Source organism: Psilocybe cubensis, chromosome 1 (assembly GCF_017499595.1).
Source record: "Psilocybe cubensis strain MGC-MH-2018 chromosome 1, whole genome shotgun sequence".
NCBI lineage: Eukaryota > Fungi > Basidiomycota > Agaricomycetes > Agaricales > Agrocybaceae > Psilocybe > Psilocybe cubensis.
Window position 1 is genome coordinate 2,721,074 of NC_062999.1, and position 18,578 is coordinate 2,739,651.

The 18,578-nt window shown below is 46.8% G+C and overlaps 7 protein-coding genes across 7 annotated transcripts; 4 read left to right on the forward strand and 3 right to left on the reverse strand.

Moving 5' to 3' along the window:
- Positions 1-102: 102 nt before the first annotated feature.
- JR316_0000896 (uncharacterized protein) lies at positions 103-1,624 on the reverse strand (the record flags this gene model as incomplete). The annotated part of the gene is made up of 6 exons (XM_047886710.1): positions 103-123; positions 173-385; positions 446-658; positions 710-1,264; positions 1,315-1,486; positions 1,515-1,624. The coding sequence occupies 6 exons, from the start codon at positions 1,622-1,624 to the stop codon at positions 103-105; spliced, it is 1,284 nt and encodes a 427-aa protein (XP_047754456.1).
- A 438-nt stretch (positions 1,625-2,062) lies between these two features.
- Positions 2,063-2,798, reverse strand: JR316_0000897 (uncharacterized protein; the record flags this gene model as incomplete). The annotated part of the gene is given in 4 exon segments (XM_047886711.1): positions 2,063-2,152; positions 2,170-2,394; positions 2,472-2,660; positions 2,724-2,798. The coding sequence occupies 4 exon segments, from the start codon at positions 2,796-2,798 to the stop codon at positions 2,063-2,065; spliced, it is 579 nt and encodes a 192-aa protein (XP_047754457.1).
- Positions 2,799-9,290: 6,492 nt separating this feature from the next.
- On the forward strand, positions 9,291-10,419 carry JR316_0000898 (uncharacterized protein; the record flags this gene model as incomplete). The annotated part of the gene is made up of 4 exons (XM_047886712.1): positions 9,291-9,423; positions 9,605-9,642; positions 9,899-10,008; positions 10,071-10,419. The coding sequence occupies 4 exons, from the start codon at positions 9,291-9,293 to the stop codon at positions 10,417-10,419; spliced, it is 630 nt and encodes a 209-aa protein (XP_047754458.1).
- A 1,260-nt stretch (positions 10,420-11,679) lies between these two features.
- On the reverse strand, positions 11,680-12,291 carry JR316_0000899 (uncharacterized protein; the record flags this gene model as incomplete). Its single annotated transcript, XM_047886713.1, has 3 exons — positions 11,680-11,969; positions 12,028-12,210; positions 12,267-12,291. 3 exons carry the CDS (start codon positions 12,289-12,291, stop codon positions 11,680-11,682), a joined length of 498 nt encoding a protein of 165 aa, XP_047754459.1.
- A 283-nt stretch (positions 12,292-12,574) lies between these two features.
- JR316_0000900 (uncharacterized protein) lies at positions 12,575-13,176 on the forward strand (the record flags this gene model as incomplete). Its single annotated transcript, XM_047886714.1, has 2 exons — positions 12,575-12,634; positions 12,739-13,176. The coding sequence occupies 2 exons, from the start codon at positions 12,575-12,577 to the stop codon at positions 13,174-13,176; spliced, it is 498 nt and encodes a 165-aa protein (XP_047754460.1).
- A 1,328-nt stretch (positions 13,177-14,504) lies between these two features.
- JR316_0000901 (uncharacterized protein) lies at positions 14,505-16,351 on the forward strand (the record flags this gene model as incomplete). The annotated part of the gene is made up of 2 exons (XM_047886715.1): positions 14,505-15,087; positions 15,138-16,351. The coding sequence occupies 2 exons, from the start codon at positions 14,505-14,507 to the stop codon at positions 16,349-16,351; spliced, it is 1,797 nt and encodes a 598-aa protein (XP_047754461.1).
- Positions 16,352-16,994: 643 nt separating this feature from the next.
- Positions 16,995-17,974, forward strand: JR316_0000902 (Rho GTPase protein rac1; the record flags this gene model as incomplete). Its single annotated transcript, XM_047886716.1, has 8 exons — positions 16,995-17,010; positions 17,062-17,093; positions 17,154-17,192; positions 17,250-17,268; positions 17,332-17,513; positions 17,563-17,669; positions 17,726-17,859; positions 17,919-17,974. 8 exons carry the CDS (start codon positions 16,995-16,997, stop codon positions 17,972-17,974), a joined length of 585 nt encoding a protein of 194 aa, XP_047754462.1.
- Between the last annotated feature and the right edge of the window lie 604 nt (positions 17,975-18,578).

Consider the following 18,578-nt stretch of genomic DNA (forward strand, 5'->3'; position numbering starts at 1 on the left):
TTCTGTGGCACATACCGCCAGGACACGCTATTGTTTACTCATTTTACATTGAGTTTAGTTTAATAATTACTCGTGCCCAATAACTCTTCAGACGATATGGAGTCATTGGACACCAGTAGGGATCTAGGAGTCGTCAGATTTGTACAAACTCTAAAGTGTCACAGATCCTCACCCGAGGGATTTGAAACACAGGTTTGGGGCGCAACCCACGAAGGACCACAGCCGTTAGTTCGGATGAATAAAAATTGATGGGAAGTTCAGGCCTTGGCTTCGAAAGAAAATCAACTGTGGTTGACACCAAATCACGAGGCAAAGGCGCTGCCCCCCTCTTCTTCATCCCAGTAGTATATTCCGATGTATAGTGTTTGTCGATGAAATGGAAAACCTAAGTTTGCATGATTAATTGATGTTCCTCCGACGAATAGTGACCTAAACGTTGACATACTGCAGATACGGCAGGGGAGATCCAATGCCGCCTGATACGCCTTATACCTTTAACCAGCGGTGGGCGACATTCTCCTTCAGATTCATCCGAGCTTATGTCCTCATTCATGAAATGGGCATAGAACTTCTGAATTGACCGCCATAAATCACGAGCTTCGTCGTCCGCCGCCAGCATTAATTGTTCCTCTATGATTTCAAAGCGACGAATATACCTCTGTCAATAAAGTTAGAAAAAAAGGACAGAGAAAAAGAAAACGTCACTGACGATGTTTCTTCGCTCTCTGCGTCGGTTGCGCCTATCATTTTCGATCTTGAGCTTTTTGACTTGAGCACGCAATTCGATATCTGTAAGTGCAACAGACGTTGGCGTAGGCCTCTGCATCCTGTGGGCCCGTCTTATAGCAGCCTGCATTCCCTGTCGTCTAGCATCCAGCTTCTTTTCCAGAATCTGCCTCACACTGTTAGGGGACACAGTGGCATCTAGGATTTCCAATATGTTGGTATCTGCCCCGATACTTTGTTTCAGCAACTGGGTTAATTCGAGAAGCTTTTTTCCCTTGGCATAATGTGGGAAGTCGTCGAGAAGATGATTGAGCACTTGTTGGTTCCATGGGTGCGACATAGGACTGGTCCACAAGATCAATGGGTTGTGTCGATGCGGTCCCGTGTTAGTTTGCATTGCCATGAATGATTTGACAGCAGAATCATCGGGGGAGGTAGGGAAAGACGGAAGGGGGTCGTTCTCATCCTCGTTACGGTGATCTCCTTGACCATCTTGTTTAATTAGTTTCTTGTCGGTAAGAAACGCCCGTATAAGCGACTGTAATAAATAGTTTAATAACCGGACGTAATTTATGAGGTCAAACTCACATGAACTACATTTTCCTCCTTGCTTTTTATGCCGCGTTTCGCAGCAGGTGGGCGCCGCATCCTCACATCCACCTCTCCCCCCTCTACTGATAACTCCACCGCTACTTCCTCCTTGTGCTGATCCACGTCTACGTGCATCGCATTTGCTCTGGTTTCTATCAATTTGAGGGTCCTGATTTAGAAAAGAAACTTCATCTTACTCGTTGGAATCTGGCGCTGTGCCATGTGCAGGTCGTAAAGGTTCGACGTCGGATGGAGTTGGATCATCCTCCCAGAGTGGGAAAGAAGGTCGCGCCCACTGCAATGGCATTTGTGATTGAAGTGGGGATGAAGGCGTACAACATGGATGTTTATAATGTTTATCAAATGTATTCCCGGGCATCTTGCTCCTTTGCCAAATTATTGTTTTTGCTTTTTGCATCGGTGGTGGAACAATGACTACCGAGGGAACCTTGTTATTAATGGGGCTGGTTATTCGCCTTTGTCACCGTGATCAACCCTTTGTCTTCTTCTGGCCGCATACTATTGTTGGCACCCTGGAGACCAAAGTTTTCATGAGGCTATAATCTGTAGAGTGCAGTTGTCCAATTTCAAGAATGAGCTGAACAGATTGGGTTATCAGATGTGATAATGACGTTTTCATGGTTGTTCTCTTTATTGTACTACATATAATTACTATCTGGTCGCCACTCTGAGAAAACCTACAGTTCCCAACAGTAACCGAATCAAGCATGGGTCGATGCACCCATTACTGGGCTCCGCAATTGGTTTGTGGCTGCTTGGATGTATTATCTTCAAATTTTAAAAGAGGTTCAATCAATCCGAGTTCAATTAGCATCTGTGTGTAAGTCTCACCTGAGCTGTATCGGACCCCAACATGGCTTTCAAGTCGCCAATCACGATCCCAACTGCGTGGTGATACGTTATCTCCATCTCGTCGAGATATTCCGTGCAGTAATCGCGTGCGTTGTTGTAGAGTCTAACTTTGATGCAAGCTCGGCTGTTCACATTGGTTGGTGCCAGCAGCTGAATCTCACTGTCTACCTCCATGTCAAAATCTTCGGCTTCAGGTTCATCCTTCTGAAAAGATATGAAGTGCAGTGTGTCAGACTAGCCGTTACTTAGAAACTAGGGCGTACAGGGCTTGCCAATCATACCAGCCGAGTCAGGTGCGTTAATATGCTATCAATGTAGTCCTGTTTGATATGGGTTGGTCGATGAACACCGCCGCTCTTTTCAACGTGAAGACCAAACATAGCACATATACGCTTGAGCGCCGCCACTTTTACGCCTTGAAGACTCCCTAGACTGTGGTCGAAGTTGTCACCAAATTCTTCGCACAGCGCCTATGAAAAACCGACATTTTAATACTGTAATTAATTGATGTATGACGCCGCTATTGCGAATACCTTTCTGAAAACCTCAATTTCATTCTTCAATCGTTTTATGCCATCTATTTGGGCTTCGTGGTGTTTGCGTTTCATGGCTTCTCCCGGTCAGAGGTAGATACTGGTTTGATGAAATCAATGATAACGAACAATCAGCCGGGGAACCTTCCTTTTGCTCAACAATTTTGAGCTCCGCTGCTTCGTCAGAAAATCCTCGCCCGGATCCAAGCCTTTGATTGATCATGATTCATGAGTAGCGTGCACGTACAACACCTAACCTAACAAAGATCCCTTACGTAAATTACGGTTTACAGACAAACTTGCTGAAGGATCACTAAGAAATTTCTTGTGTTAATCAGCAGTTTCTTAGTGGGAGGGTTTAAAAAGATGGCGGTTTGCTATGTATATTGTTGAATATTGTTGAGGCAATGCTGAAGTAGAACCTAGACTTGTTGCACGTAACGCCCTCATGATCACGCCCTCATGATCACACGACTTTCACATAGTCTTGGCTTGGCACAGGAAGAACCCTCCCTGTGGCTCCCTATCTATTTTCACTCCTTGTTCTATATCCGGTATTGGACAACTGGCATCCGGCCTACCTCCATTCCACTTTAAGTTATTATTAGCTATCCTTTGATCCCCCTTCGTGCTTGAGGCTCAAAATACAACGTGTCCAGTCAACCCAAACAGTTGCGCGACTTCCATCGGCTCCGCTGCTACGGTTCCGGGCCACCTTTGAAAATCATTTTGACAACGAAGCAGCCGGTCTGGCTCTCATATGTTACAGTTATAAATTGTGGATCCTGATCAGGGCTTATTGCATTGTGTTTTATTACGTCTTTGTTGTAGCACTGTCGTTCATTACGTCCGATAAAAACTACGGCCAGTCACGCGATTTTCACAATTGACACGTTGGGAAGCCACCCCGCAGCGTTTCAAACACTTTAAAGCAGAGCAACCAAAACAATTGTCTGGACTCCAAGATGACGCCTATCACATATGGACTTAACACTGTGTTTCCCATGCCTTCGCGCACACCGGCGCCCATATTCTGTACACTGGTGGTGGGCGACTTAACCAGCAACCAATCCGATTGTCCTGCCGTGGACTCCCATAATGTGGCATATTGGCAGCAGGCGTCAACCCATAGTTTGATACCTAGGCCTAAGGGTCAGGCCGGGTCTCCAAGTAGGGGCGGATATAACCTACAAGAAGTGCTTGGATGGCCTCCCTCTCTATACAAAGAGGTCCAAGTAAGGACGACTTTTGTTTTGTTTGTTTAAACATTTCTAATTTCTCCCAACCTTGAAGGTTTTTATTCAGGATCAGGCAAGATCATGCCTTCTGAATAACTCTTTGCGACAAGGTAGAACGATCACGCAACAGCCATCCGATGTTGTCAAGCACATTTTGGACGAGGTACGTGATCTACGTGATGAATACCGTAGGTTTACATTCACACTGCTACACAGGCATATAATAGATTCCAACATCTGGCCAGATATGAGCACAATTGGCCTTGTTTGGATATGCTAAAAACATTTCTTTCCAATGCGTCGACGGGGAAAAGATAATAAGAACAACGTCTTAACTTAAATAGGAATGGTCAAAAGAATAACAAAATTAAAGTCTACAGTATATGGTTGATGGAAACCGGTGACCCTAAGCTGAGCACCAGAAGCCAATTGGTGGAAGTTCCATGTTTGAATTAGAGCGCAAATAAGCATAAGCCTACTCGGAGCCGTGTCTACTAGGCGATTAGTTAGGCTGTAAATGTTGTTATGGCGGGGCTGCCAATAGAAGTCATTGACACAGGCTCCACCCACGAAACAACGCTTATTGTTAGGCGCCCTGGTGGGAAAGATGATTAAGTACCCGTCATATCTGTCATATTTGACAGCGATGACATATAGTAGGATCAACGACGGTCTTTAATTGTTCAGTTTTGTATAAAATTCCGGTAAGGTTCACATTGGAAAAATACCACATATCATTTCTCTGCTGTTGGTTGATCTTACTTTCCCAATGAAACGACCGCAATCATCAACCGCCATTACCAATCATGTGAGAGCTCTATGATGTGCTTCTGGGGTCGGTGTTGACTTCATTTTTCTGGCAGACACTTGGACTCAAACTTCAAAATGTCTACCACGCAGAAGGCTCCGGAGAATTCACTGAGATTAAATTACAGCCAGCAGGGCGCTTACTGGCAGTTTGTGGTCCGTACCCATACCTCTTATCTGTGATATAACATAACCAAGTAAACGCTTGAAGATAACGACGGTGGATTGTTTATCTACAACATTTCTGATGCCGATCTCACCGACCTTGCCACTATGCGACCAAACCTGAAGTGCGACGCTGTATCATCTTTCCTTTGGATAAACGATAATGTCATCGCTGTGGGAGGCACTGGTGGAGGAATATTCCTGCTTAAAGTACAGGACAATCCGGTAATTTATCGAGCTGCCTTTCCAGTGTTGGTCCTTAACTTGCCGGTTTTTATTAGCAATTTTTGGCAGAAATTTGCAACACGCATGCCGACAGAAACGGAGTGTGCACACGCCCCATTCAGTCCATGGACTACTGTCCGCAAACAAGAAAATTGACCGCCTTCAACGGGGTTTGGGTTCGGTCGTGGATCGTTACTCGATCGGTCATATATGGTCTGTCTTGCATAGTATCACACCGTTCAGTATCTGAACTTAACATAGGCACAACACGATTAATCCCCTCTTCGACATACCATGGGATTTGTGTCACAAATTTTCGCATCAATCAAAAACTCTGTACGTTGGAGGGCGGCAAATACATTCTATGTCCCTCCTACGCCAAAGAAAATATGGTCGATATTTATAACAGTGTGAATTGCAGGATGGTTGGGGCGCTCGCAGTTCCAGGTATTTGGCCTGATATTCTATGCAATATGCTTCTCAGTGATGCCATGAGATTCAGACTTTAACCGCGGCGTAGTTAGGGCCGTACATGTCTGTAAAATCAGTTCATTCTTATCAACGTGTTTTGACATCATCTTCTTAGTCAACGACTAATGGTTTGGGAGATAAATATGTTGCCTGCATCTGCCAAAATTATGATGAGGCAGCAACCATCTGTGTTTGGACGGTATGTACATTTATACATTGTTCAATTTGCGTATCATGGTATAATGTTTCATTAAGGACAAGGAATACCGGCCACGACAGGGCCATGGATATAAAGCACTAAATATTTTTATAGTGCTGTTCATCATCCTTCACGCGGCAGTGCTGATGGGCACCCTGGATACCCTACATACTGGGCACCCTTCTTTATGCCACCAACTTCTCTCGACTGATGCCATAATATCTGAGTCCAATATCGATGGATCGCGTGCCATACTTGCTGCTTAGGCCTTGATGGTTTAATTGTTCACTATGTCTAGTTATGTGTAATTAGGATCCTGAGCTGTATACAGTACACACATAAAGGTGTTGCAATGTCATTCTCTGTAATTTTTCATCCTCCACCTATCTTGTGACAACCCCACCAAGACTTGAAGCCTCCTAGACCTAGGAGTTTGCAAAAGGCAAAAGCGCCCTGATACGTACTGCAACATTTCATGGACGGGCAAATTTTTTAATTTTGAGTACATGATTTAGACGTATGTACCACATAATTACACAGTTCCTATCATAAGTTGACAGATTGGGAGTGAAGTGTCAAATTTATGATCGAAGCTCTTCCAATGTGCTGAAGAGGCTCAGGCCGCATCTGACATCCTGGGGGATTAACGTGTGATACCGATATGCGGATGAGTACGAATGTTACTATGTAGATGCACAGAATTGTGAGGACAAGTGTTGTATCCTTGGATATCACCTCAGTCAGGGCGCGTCAAACCACAGTGAGGACGAGTGCATTGCCAACCGACAGATGCAGCGGTCCAAGTGTAATGACGAGTGTGAGCCCAATGGTCTCATCACAGCAGTCCGACAAGGTAGGGGTATGAACTCGTTCATGGGAACCCGGTGGGCTAGGTACCTTTGTGAGCCATTACGGAAATCAATAGTCGGGCGTTCTGCAGCACACAGAGCAGATGAAGCCGAAGGACATTTAACCACTCTGTGCAAACCATACTTTGGAGACAGATCTGGCCAGTGATGGGGCCCCGTCTGACGCAGAATAGCGCAAAAGCCAACACAAGGATGCGGGGTGTTTATGCATTTTCTTGAGCACGTCGTTCGGCTGCGGCGCGTGGATGGCAATGTACCATGCAATTTAGGGTGCATGACCAAAGCGCATAAACTGTGCCGGGGACCCGCGTAGCGAGTTTGATGGGTCGATGGAGCGCGGTTCCATTTCGAACCGAGGATTATTCCACGGGTGAGGAGAGTCCCAAGCAATCGGCGCCATCGTTGACATACAGCACCTAGAGTAAGAACATCCTTGGGGGGGGGGGGGAGTGTTAATCACTATCTCCAGACATTTGGGCATGGACAAGATGCTGCTCTCAATGGGCACCATGCTAAAGATCTCAACAGCCAAACACATGTTCTTCAACATAGACACAAATTGCGTAAATCACTCAACCCACCAAAGTCCGGAACGTCAGCATGCAATTCGCTTTCGAAAGACCTCACACGTGCGGGTACAGGACCAAGAACGGTAAATAAACTGATAGTGAAGAGGCCATTAAGGGCGGTCAGCGGTCAAAGAAGCACTTGTCGACGAGCTAAGTGTATGTAGTCAGTACGTGTTGGACAGTTCAATCTCCGCTCAAAACCTTCAAGCTTCAATCTAAGCTTCAGCGCTTCAGCGTTTCAGCTTCGCCTCCCTAGTCATTGTCACTCTCCATTGGCTGCTTTTGCGTCTTCCCAGAATGAGCATCCCCTATCGGCATCGTCACATTCTCCCCATATTTCCTCACACGGAAAGTCCTACTCACCAGGAGCCACAGAGGCTCTCGAAATCATCTTTCAACCCTGTACACTGACACGCACACAGCAGGACATGTCCCCTGACCGACACTTACGCTCTGCAAGCCACAATCACAAACCCTACTTTTCCTCCCCTTTCCGCGACCTCTATGACTATCGATGCTCGCCGCAGAGTTTACCACGCAGGAGTGGTCCCTACACACGTCGTCTGTGCCTCGTTGACGACGGCCAGTACTGCGAGGATGAGAGTGAGCGGAGTATGCTGTCACTATTTATGCCTCACGTTCATTCCCTTCGATGGTCCGACACGAAATAGGTAGGACGTCGAGAAGCTCACGGTGCGTTTCACTGCAATGACACCGGGCAGATAACGTTCGTCAGACTTTTTTTTCTTTCGGCTGCATGTCCCACTCATCTCTTTCGACCCCGTACACCGCCTGAAACCCAACCATTGACCTTAGAATACTTGGTGCAAATGCATTATCTCCAACCTCTCCCACATCACTCTCACACCCGCATTCTCCCACTCTTGCGTTCATAACCTAGACCACGGTACGCTCCTCCCTTGGTTCTCAGAAGAAGGCTCGACAGCACAATGCGCAATGTGTTCGATTACTTTCTTGATGGACTCGCAGACAGACGCGGTAATGGACACCGACGACGAAGAGTGAGAACGCACCTCCTCCCTTCGAACACCCTAATAATGAGTCGTAGGGATGCTGTATGCTAGTATATAAACTTGTTTGAGTGTTAACCTACTATCCATGACTCTCAGGTGTGTTTGGCCCAAACGACGTGCACCAAGCCACCTGTGATAGTCGAGTCCCATTACCCGTAGAGGATAATCTCACAAGGACTATGCACACCAGAGGAGTGTGGTTACCCTTGAAGCACCTCAATTCTGTGAGTATGTTCTATTTCTGCTGTCAGTGTCGCCTCTTGAATTGAGCATTTTAAGGCTCCGGTGCTACCGACAAGATTCTTGAGATTCCATATTGGATGCGCTCAAATGACAAATTATAGGACAAGACGGTGGACACATTCCACGGTTTATCAGCTCTGGAAGGCTGCTACAACACAACAGAAACGTTGAAATCCTTCGCGATAGAAGCGCATACGTCCGACGCGTTAGTCAGCTTCATCAAACAGAATGGATTGGCACATGAAGTTGATTTGGTCGAGGGTGGAAATTTGACGTTGTTGAAAGACAAAACAGGAGAGCAGGCTTTTCGGGATGACTGAGAGAGAGGGTCAAGAGCGCTGGGTTGAGTGAATAGACAACGAGGAGCTGAGCAAGGTCAGCCCACTTTTACTTGTCACATTTCGATCTGATTCAACCTGCGCGCAGAAGTACCATGTGGACCCTAAACTTGAATAGTCGACCGTTCATCAACCAGGGCAGAATCTCTGGCCATGCAAACTTGTCACCCATCTCTTCAAAGATGTCCAAACTTCTTCATCCACCGGCAGGTCCAGAGTGCCAGTCGCGCTGCATACCAAGACCCCCGTCACGTCCATCACGACGATCGAAAATCATCGCAATCGCCTTCGGAAGAGCCTCTCCGTCGTTGGAACTTGCACACACCCCGGGGAAATATAGACTATGAGTATGTCGTACATGCCACTAACGGCTATGCCATACATCTGCTGCCCTCCCTCGATAGACTCGATGAAGAAGACGCAGACAGTCATGTTGAATGCGGATTGTATGAAAAGCCAGGATCTGTCCCGTATATTTCGGCTGGGTACTCCGGACACGGAAAGCCTCGAGCATACGCTTGGCTGGTCTACTCCTCTGTTATGTATGTCGCTACATTTATTTTGCTCGATTGTCAGCGCCGAAGTCTGCTGCTCTCTTTCCTTTGTTCGCTGCAGCGGGCCTCTCACCTCTTGCAGTAATCTTCACTAGCCCGTAGTCTATGTTATTCAGTCCATACAATTTAATTATGTTGATTTTTTTTTTTTTTCAAAAACCTGGTGTAGACCGTGTTACTGTACAGAGGCGGGGGAGGGAAATCAAGGTAGGCTGACTCCGAAGATGACGACTCAGATCTCAGACCTTAACCTGTGATCCAAACTTGAAACGACAAAGCAACTTCATCATCCCTCCGATGCCCCTCTACTTCTTCTTCGGAGAACATTTATAATTTAATTCTCCCTTTTGACTTTTCTTTACTCCGTCCTCTTTACAAATTACTCCAATATTTTATTTCTTTCATTCCTTCGTTGAACATACATGACAATCGGCTCTCCACAACAATAAACATATACCTACAGATGGGCTCAAACTACGAAAAGCAATCACTCAGGTTTGAACTTACTCCTGCTGTACAAACCATTCTCGTAGGCCGTATACTTGTCGGAAACGGGGTCGCAGAATCGCAAATGTGAGCTATTGAACAATCAATAACCTCGGGTTCTAGAATGATGTAAAAAATCATACCCATAGTATGAAACCAATTGCACTCGGAACAATGACTACAGATAAAATCCCCGCAGCGGTAGAGTCCAAGCCATCGCCTGGGCAAAGTTCACCAGACCTTGACAATATTGGAGAAGAGGTGCTGAACGCGGCGGAAACCATTGAAGTCGTTGAGGATAATGTAGTTGAACTTGAGGATATACTTGCACTCCGGGTTACCAAAGATTCGGAAAAGGATGTAAACGTAGTGGACTCTTGTGTAATGGTGGATATAGGGAAGATTGTTGTGAACACCAGAGATCCATCGGCAGACGATGCTCTGGTAGCGTCAGATGGTGTGGGTGTCACGTCAAGAGTAGAAATGGATATATCCTGAGGATCAGTGGGGATAGGTGGTGTATTCTTGTGTATCGCAGGAGGTATAGAAAGCGAAGTCGGCGTGGAAGTAGGTAGGCTTGGGCTAGAAGCGACTACCCCAGTCGTGGTCCAGTCGTTATTGAGTTCGTCTGTGCGCCGTTGAAGGTACACTGGATATCGTAATTCATGAGCATCTTTAGAGAGCGGAAGCATCCTATACCTGAGGCCAGGGGGTATATGGAATACAAAAGCAAAAGGTGGACGAGTCCAAGAAGGTGTAGTAGTAACGTTAACTTTTCAACCATGAACAGATAACCCCAATAAGGCAAGTCACCTACTTCTGATCCCGGCTTGTTATTCGCTTACAGACTGGTGGGTTTGGTATTAGTCTTTGCAAACACCTATTGTTCGGGGGATAAGAGGGTCGAAGATCGTACTGTTCGATGGCCATGCCTCTGTAAACACGTTTTCTCCCAAGGAACTTCCAAGTTCGGGCACATTTGCCTTCACCTGGAATAATACAACAGTTTGGGTGTTGCCATAACTATAATTTAATTCGGGTTCCGTTAGGTGTCTTTTATTCTCATGAACATACCTCGATGCTGCTGGTATGAGGTAGAACATCTGAATACCAGAGCGTCGACAAGTCAACTCGTCTCCAATAGTAATTGTCAACCTTTGCCCATCCACTAGATATACAAACACCGACGACTAATTTACACAGTAGATAGACTAGCGTAGAGAGGTGAGCTTCACTCACCCGTGCGTTTTAGCATTCCAATTATCCAGTGGATCATGAATTTATCACCTTGAGAATGCACTGATTCCTATACGACCAAGCTCCACACCAGGGTTGTATGGTCCTGATGTTGCTAAGTATTTTTGATGTTCAATACCATGTGGTTGAACATGCCGCGTGTGATCCGCGCGTGATCCGGCCACTGTTTGGGAGCGTAACGCTCTTGCTTTCCATAAACCGTACTCTTGAGTTACCATTTTGGGCAAGTAGTCCAAGGCAATCACTCGGCTTTCCCTGTTTGCCAGTTTAAGGATAACACAATCACTCTGAAAATCTCACCTTTTTGATGATCAACTTAGGAAATAAAAACTTCACAAAACATACAATGCATCATATTTAGCAAGTAGTATAGGCTACATTGTATTAAGTTTGCACAACATGAATTTAGATATGCACTAAAATTCACCCCACACAATTTGGTCAAGTAATGAACAGTTTGATTCTCCAAGTTCCACAAGTCTAAACTAACGCAGAAAACAACTACTCAAGCACGATTTCGAGATCCCTAATGACGTTCACGGCTATTTCATCGTTCAACTTCATAACCCCTTTCACCCCCCCGGTCCTCGCGAGCGCAGCCGCCTCGGTGGCAACGCGCTGGAAGGCGCGACGACGGCCTTCGACATCGTCGATTCGAAGCTGAATGTCTTCACCCGAGGATGCACCGGTGGGGTAGATAACGGCGTCGTTTGCGAAATAGAGGCGTTGGGCCAGGGTTAAGAGGGCCACGTTGCGAAGATACGACTCGCGGTGTGCGAGATATCCACGTTCTGGACACCGGGAGTTTGACCATAAACACACAATACCAAAAAGTAGAGCAATACGCACCTGAAGTGGGATCATCCGAACTACCCTTCCTACCGACATCGCCCTGGTCTCCAGCATATCCAAGAGAGCCTAAAATGTATCGAACCGCAAGCGCTCGACACAATTTGATCCAAGGAAAATCACTGTACTCACTGAAATCCCCTCTCTCCTCCTCGACGACGACGGCACTAACAGGCCTGTGTTCTACAAGTCAAACATCAGCAAGTAGTAGACCAAATACAATCCGAAAATACACTTACCAGCGTCCTTTGTTGGAAAACTCATTTGCCTGATACGTGGCTCGGAATGCGAATTGAGTGGTAGCGATTGATAGGGAGCAAAACGCAGGCGATAAAAGCGAAGAAAGAAAGGTTTATTTCGAATTTGATCCCATTTTCTGCTTTTATTACTTCGACGCGTGCAGATGTCTGATTAACTATTGATGGAACGCCCAATTTAGCCACACAGAACAGCGCGACTGAACGCGACCAACAGAGTCATTACTAGTACCACAAATGGAAGTTTGGATAATCCGGTCTGACGCGCGTCCACCCAATTCGACTTCTTCATGATCAACCACTTAGACCAACCTAAGCTACCTAACTTACCTTGGACTACATTGGCGAAGGTGGGGAAGTCAAGGGGAGGCCCGTGTTGTGGGGGACCCGGAAGGTGAGTGCACATATCCAATATTGTTCTTGGCTTCGTTTACTGACTCTACAGTCGTTGTAGCTAAGCGCTAACCACTCGTACTCGCATCCGCACGGACACACGCACACGCAAGGACACCCGCCGCTACTGTTCCGCCCTCGTCTTGACGACCAGAAAGCTGCTGGTCTCGACTTTACCACCACCGACCTTCATCGTCTTGACGCCGCCGCCGCCCTCTCGTTGACCAGCAGCGATGCCGCCACCGACCTCTCGTCGCCACCCGCCCCTCCCGTATCGTATCGTCTCTGCCGCCGCCACCCCTCTCGTCTCGACACCCCACCCGCCCCTCCCATCTCTACACCGCCACCCACCCCTCGTGCCGCTGCCTCTGCTCTCTGTTGTCGTCCGCTCCTCGCCGCGCTCTTTCCTTTGTTCGCTGCAGCCGCCCTCTCACCTCTTGCAGTAGTCTTCGCTACTTCACTTGCCCGTAGTCTACGTTATTTAGTCCACACAATTTAATTATGTTTTTTTTTTTTTCAAAAACCTGGTGTAGATTACTGCACAAATCAAGGTAGGCTAATGATCCAGCCGACGGATGGCGGGGATCGATAGCCCGAGATCACGTGGGATCAGTCGGCAAAAGGCTCAAGAGCAGACAACTATTGGACCAGTTTGGGACCAGTACGGGTTAAGTACAGGCGCAGTACAAGACAGGTACTTGTTTATTATTTTATGAAGTTCATAACTATAAAATTTACGAGTGTTTTTGTAGATATCACAAAAGAGTCAATTTATATTGAATGTTTAATTGTCTTCTTCACAAGCGAGAAACAATTGCAACACATAATATATTCGGTGGTCGTGGATTTCTAATTGTCCTAACCAAGCAATTTAATACTAAATATTGACTTAGTTCGGATCGAAAAGTATAAATATTTGGTCGTTTTCATTGATCGTGTAAATTCATTGTCACATTTGAATTTTAACAATTAATTTTTGAACACTTTTTCGCCCGTCGTTTAATCAATATTCCTAATCAAATTTTTTCTACATTTGTGACCATCAAAAATGAATTCTTGCGCGTAGTGCAAGTATCTACTACTACATACAGCAGAAACTATGACGGTAAATTATTCGCTTGCCTTGAAAATTCGATGCTCATGAATAACAGACTTTGTGGAAAATTGGAGCTGCATTTGGTCAGTCAGCAGTGGTCTTTCTCCTTGTCTAACTGGCCTAACTGGCTATGTTTATAGTTGCCACGGGGATGATAACGGGGGCGTTTGGAAGTGAGTGTTCTGTATCCAAGTGAGCGATGCTTGAACGGAACAAGGCCACGGCCTTCGAAACAGGGAAGGAATAACGCCAGCCAATATCCACGCGTGGGAAACGGCGTCTAGCTACGCTGTAGGTGCATTGTTGTCTGTCTGTTGTGCACGGAGGAAATAACGCGGAGACAGATCTACAACGGCCTTGGACTGCTGGCTGTATCGCTGCACCCGCGGTTTTCGGGACACCGCTTTGCAGGGCCTGCGATTGGATGTGGCGGCCTTATATTTTCTGCAAGTATCTGGGCGCTGGTGCTTGGAGGAGACAAGTAAGCATAATTTGTAGGCGATGGACGCAGCTGACTTGAATGGCGAGGACAGACTGAGGGCACTGGGCCCCATAACGCCGCTGGGAGGGATGGGGATGATTGCGGGGTACATATCATTGTTGTTGTAGTAGTAATGAAGAGACGCGTCCACGTGACCAACGCGTTCGTGTAAACTCCGACAGACATGAGGCACATCAACAGTGTGGGTATGTAAAAGGCCAGCGCTGGCGGTGCTCCTTGGCTGCTCGCCATGGACTCGACATCCCCTCCCCTCGCTTTTTTCCCCTCCGCCGCTGCCTCTTTCCATCCTGCCCCCTATGCTCCCTCCGCCGCCGCCTCCTCCTCAAGGCCTCCTCCCCGCTCACATCTTCGCAGCGACTCTCTCGCAGTGCCCCCGCTTGGCATGGACCCTTTGCCCTCTGACCCAGGTGTTCTTTTTATTCATCCTCCTTTCACCACTTTTCCGGGGTCAGACAAGTGTCCAGATGGTTTGACCTTCAATACTCTCGCCGAGAACAGCGAGTGGTTTCTCGACCCCCGCGATTTCATCACTGCAGCTAGTGCCCCAACCCCCAATCAGATCCCTTATCCGCCCCATTTAGAGCCCCCTCGTGGCTGGTGTCCAGCTAAGAAAAAGGATCTCAGGGATCGTGGTTCAGAGGGCTGGCCAGAGGGCGAGGAGCCCCGCCTTCGATGCACTTTCTGCAGGCGCACCTATGCAGGTGTCAATGCGAAGAGTATGTGGCGCCGCCATGTTTTCGAAAAGCACAAGATTGCGATGGCCAATCGCAGGGATGGCAACGTCGACCGTCCAAGAGGTCGAGGTTCTGGCAGTACGTATTCCTTTCTTTTCAGTCCCTTTCATTCATTAACTTTCGACCAGAGGAGAACCGTCAAGCTTCCAAGTCTCGCGATGAGTCTCATGACAGTCTTGTCACCATGGTTGTAGCCCCCCAAACCGCCCCCGAGAATGTCTCCTCCAAGTCTCGTTTCCGGAGCACAAATGCCCGACCTGTCCTTCAGGCATCCAATAAACGCGGACGTGACCGTGAGACCAAGAAAGATAAAGAAGAAGATCCCCCTGCATCTTTGCCATCTCAACCCTCACAGCAAGAAACTTCGGACCAGAGCGAGTCTGAGAGCGATTCCGAGCCCCCTGCTGCATCCGCAATAGTTAGTCCTCCACTGACACCTCACCCTGATACTTCATCGGACCCACTCAACGTTGCTCATCCGAGCTCTGACGCGCTTGTGCCCAACTCTCCTACTTTCATTCCGACAAGGATACCAGAATCACCATATAATCCCCTCCAGACGCCCTCATTTCGTCATTCTCCTCCTCGCCTTCCCTCAGAACAGCCATGGCGATTTCCCAGTCCAAGTCATCCATTACATGCTACTCGCGACATTTCCCTCACTATGGTTGCCTTACCACTGGCTAGCCCTATCAAGGGCTTCACTACCAGCAGTCCTTCGACCATGTTGGCCTTAAATTCTTCTCCGATATCGAGTCCATCAAAAGTATTATCCCAGTCCTTTGGTTTTGAGACCCCGGCTCGATCGACTGCGTCATTCGCCAAAATCGTCAAACGACCCCAGTTTGTGAAAAACCAAATGTCTTCTCCCTTGTCGTCTGTCACGACTTTATCTCATGCGACCAAAGAATGCCTTCCAGTGTCCTCGCCGTTCAAAAGACCCATGGCAACCCCTCATAAACGCCACTCTTCAGAGTATTCTGATTCTTGGTTCGCCGATAGTTCTTTGACCTCGACCTCGGGCTCGTCGCTCTCAAAATCTGTGACTGAAGACATTTTTTCTGTCTATGATTCGTGGCCAACTATCTACGGAAACCATAGTCCTATACTTCGCAGCGGCCCATTACCTCCTCTCGACAGATTGAGTTTTGGACTTTTGGAACCATTTGGGTTCAACAAGGATGATGAACTCGATACAGATTTCAGTTCCCTTTCTTCTGATCTCGAAGAACCACCTAAAGGAAAAAGATCCGCCATGAACGCTAACGTCGAAACTTCGACCAATGCATCACCCCCTCTTAAGAAAAGAAGGATGTCTCAAGAAACCTCCAACACCACCTAGGCTTTCGCCACGCAATCGCTGTCTACTTCTGCTATCTTATATTGCTATGTCAATTTCCACATATTGTATGTCATTTTATCCATCGTTTGTTTTGATATCCATTACTTTTTTTTTTTTCTTCTTTCAAACTTTCTTTTGATACAATACGCGGCGACGCGTTTCCTGACTTGATTTTTTTTTTCTGATTTCTGTATATCTACAATTCCCCCTGCTGTCCATACTATTTGCACCAGGATGAGGGAAAGCGTTCATGGAATGTAAGTCGACATTATTACCTTACACAATGTACTCGGACTGGTTTTGGTTTCCGTAGCTATCTTGCTCAGTTATTTATGTTTTCTTGTTGGTTATCTATGTAACTTGTAGGGTTTCCAAATTGAAGAAGAAGATGTTTAAAAAATGATATGATATATGCAATCGGGCCTTATCTGTATGCGGCTGTTGTGGCAAACGCCCAGACTGTGATGATTCCACATGCCCACGCCAAACAGTGATCATAACCGTTTCAACATCATTTCTTGTCACCAGCAACTTACTTCTCCTTGGATCCATTTTCTCTTTTTTGTATCATTCTCTCGACATTACGACTTCCACCTTGTATATCCCCAAACCATAACTTTACGAGTTCACGTACCATAGCAACATGCAAGCCATTAAATGTTTGACCTTCTTCATGTGCCCTGGAACATGGCTGATCAGTAATTTCTCAGGTGTTGTCGTAGGAGATGGTGCAGTTGGGAAGGTACGCACAACGAGACTGCGAGTTGGCCGTCCCTTTTCTCATTTACGTCTAATCACCCAGACATGTCTTCTTATTTCCTATACCACCAACGCCTTTCCCGTACGTTTATTTCCTACTCCCCCGGCATACCGCTGGTGTTGACTGTCACCGTCTTAGGGAGAGTATATACCAACTGGTTAGTCTCCCGCCTCTGCGATCACTTGGGAAGAATGTTCTCAAATTATACCCTTTTCCTCAGTTTTTGACAACTATTCGGCGAATGTAATGGTCGATGGCAAGACGATCTCGCTCGGCTTGTGGGATACTGCCGGACAGGAAGATTACGACCGTCTCCGACCTCTATCATACCCCCAGACAGACGTCTTCCTGATCTGCTTCTCTCTTGTGAGCCCCCCGAGCTACGAGAACGTGAGGACAAAGGTATGTTTTCTGCCAACTCAAACATACGTCGCGACCGACCCGCTTTCAGTGGTATCCCGAGATCTCCCATCACGCACCCTCAACTTCCATCGTTCTTGTTGGCACAAAACTTGATTTGCGCGAAGATCCGGCTACTATTGAGAAGCTGCGAGACCGGTAAGCAGCCGTCCGTGCTCCAACAAATGGCCATAGTGTTCATTGTTCATGCTTAGTCGCATGGCTCCTATACAATATTCTCAAGGAGTTGCGATGTGCAAGGACATCAAGGCTGTGAAGTATCTCGAATGTTCGGCACTCACTCAGAAAGGATTGAAGACCGTATTTGACGAGGCTATTCGCGCTGTTTGTGAGTAATGATGGCCCCTATTCAGAATAGCGCAATGTCTGATGCGCTGCGTTCTTCAGTGAACCCGCCTCCCCAGGTCAAGAAAAGTAGCAAGAGGTCGTGCATCATTGCGTAAAGCTATCATTGGTATCCTTCTTATTACCCTGTCGAATTTGGATTTTCTTTCCGTTTATCATATCACGCCATTTATGTTTCTGCTCAGCCTTTTACGACTTTGTACTCATGTTTTCTTCGATTTTGGATCCACATTCCATTTACCTGGATACCAGAAATCCATTGCTCTACGTTTACTTGGTCATTCCGCCTTTATCATTGAATTAGAAAGTACAACGAAGTGTTATTTCCTAAAGAATGGCTTTTGTATCTGAAGGCGATGTCACGGCTACAGTCATTATTGTGACGGCCTACACCTTCACACCTACTATCATGTAGAAGGACAATGTTTTTTATGATATTTCGATCCCGCCTCTTTCTACAACCACCAATGAGCTGTTCTGCGAGTGTATCGCGTGGATTCGTCTCTAATGAGGGTGTGTGAGAAAGGTAGTCATCTGAGCCATCAGGAACAGTGATGGATATGTTCAGAAATCACTGGTGCATATTTACAATTCATTTCTCACTGTCAGGTCCTACCAGCGGTACTTGTTGCCCTTGCCCTTCCTTTCTTTCCTTTCTATCTTGGCTATCGTCGACCTGCTGCCCACCGCTGCCGACCATTG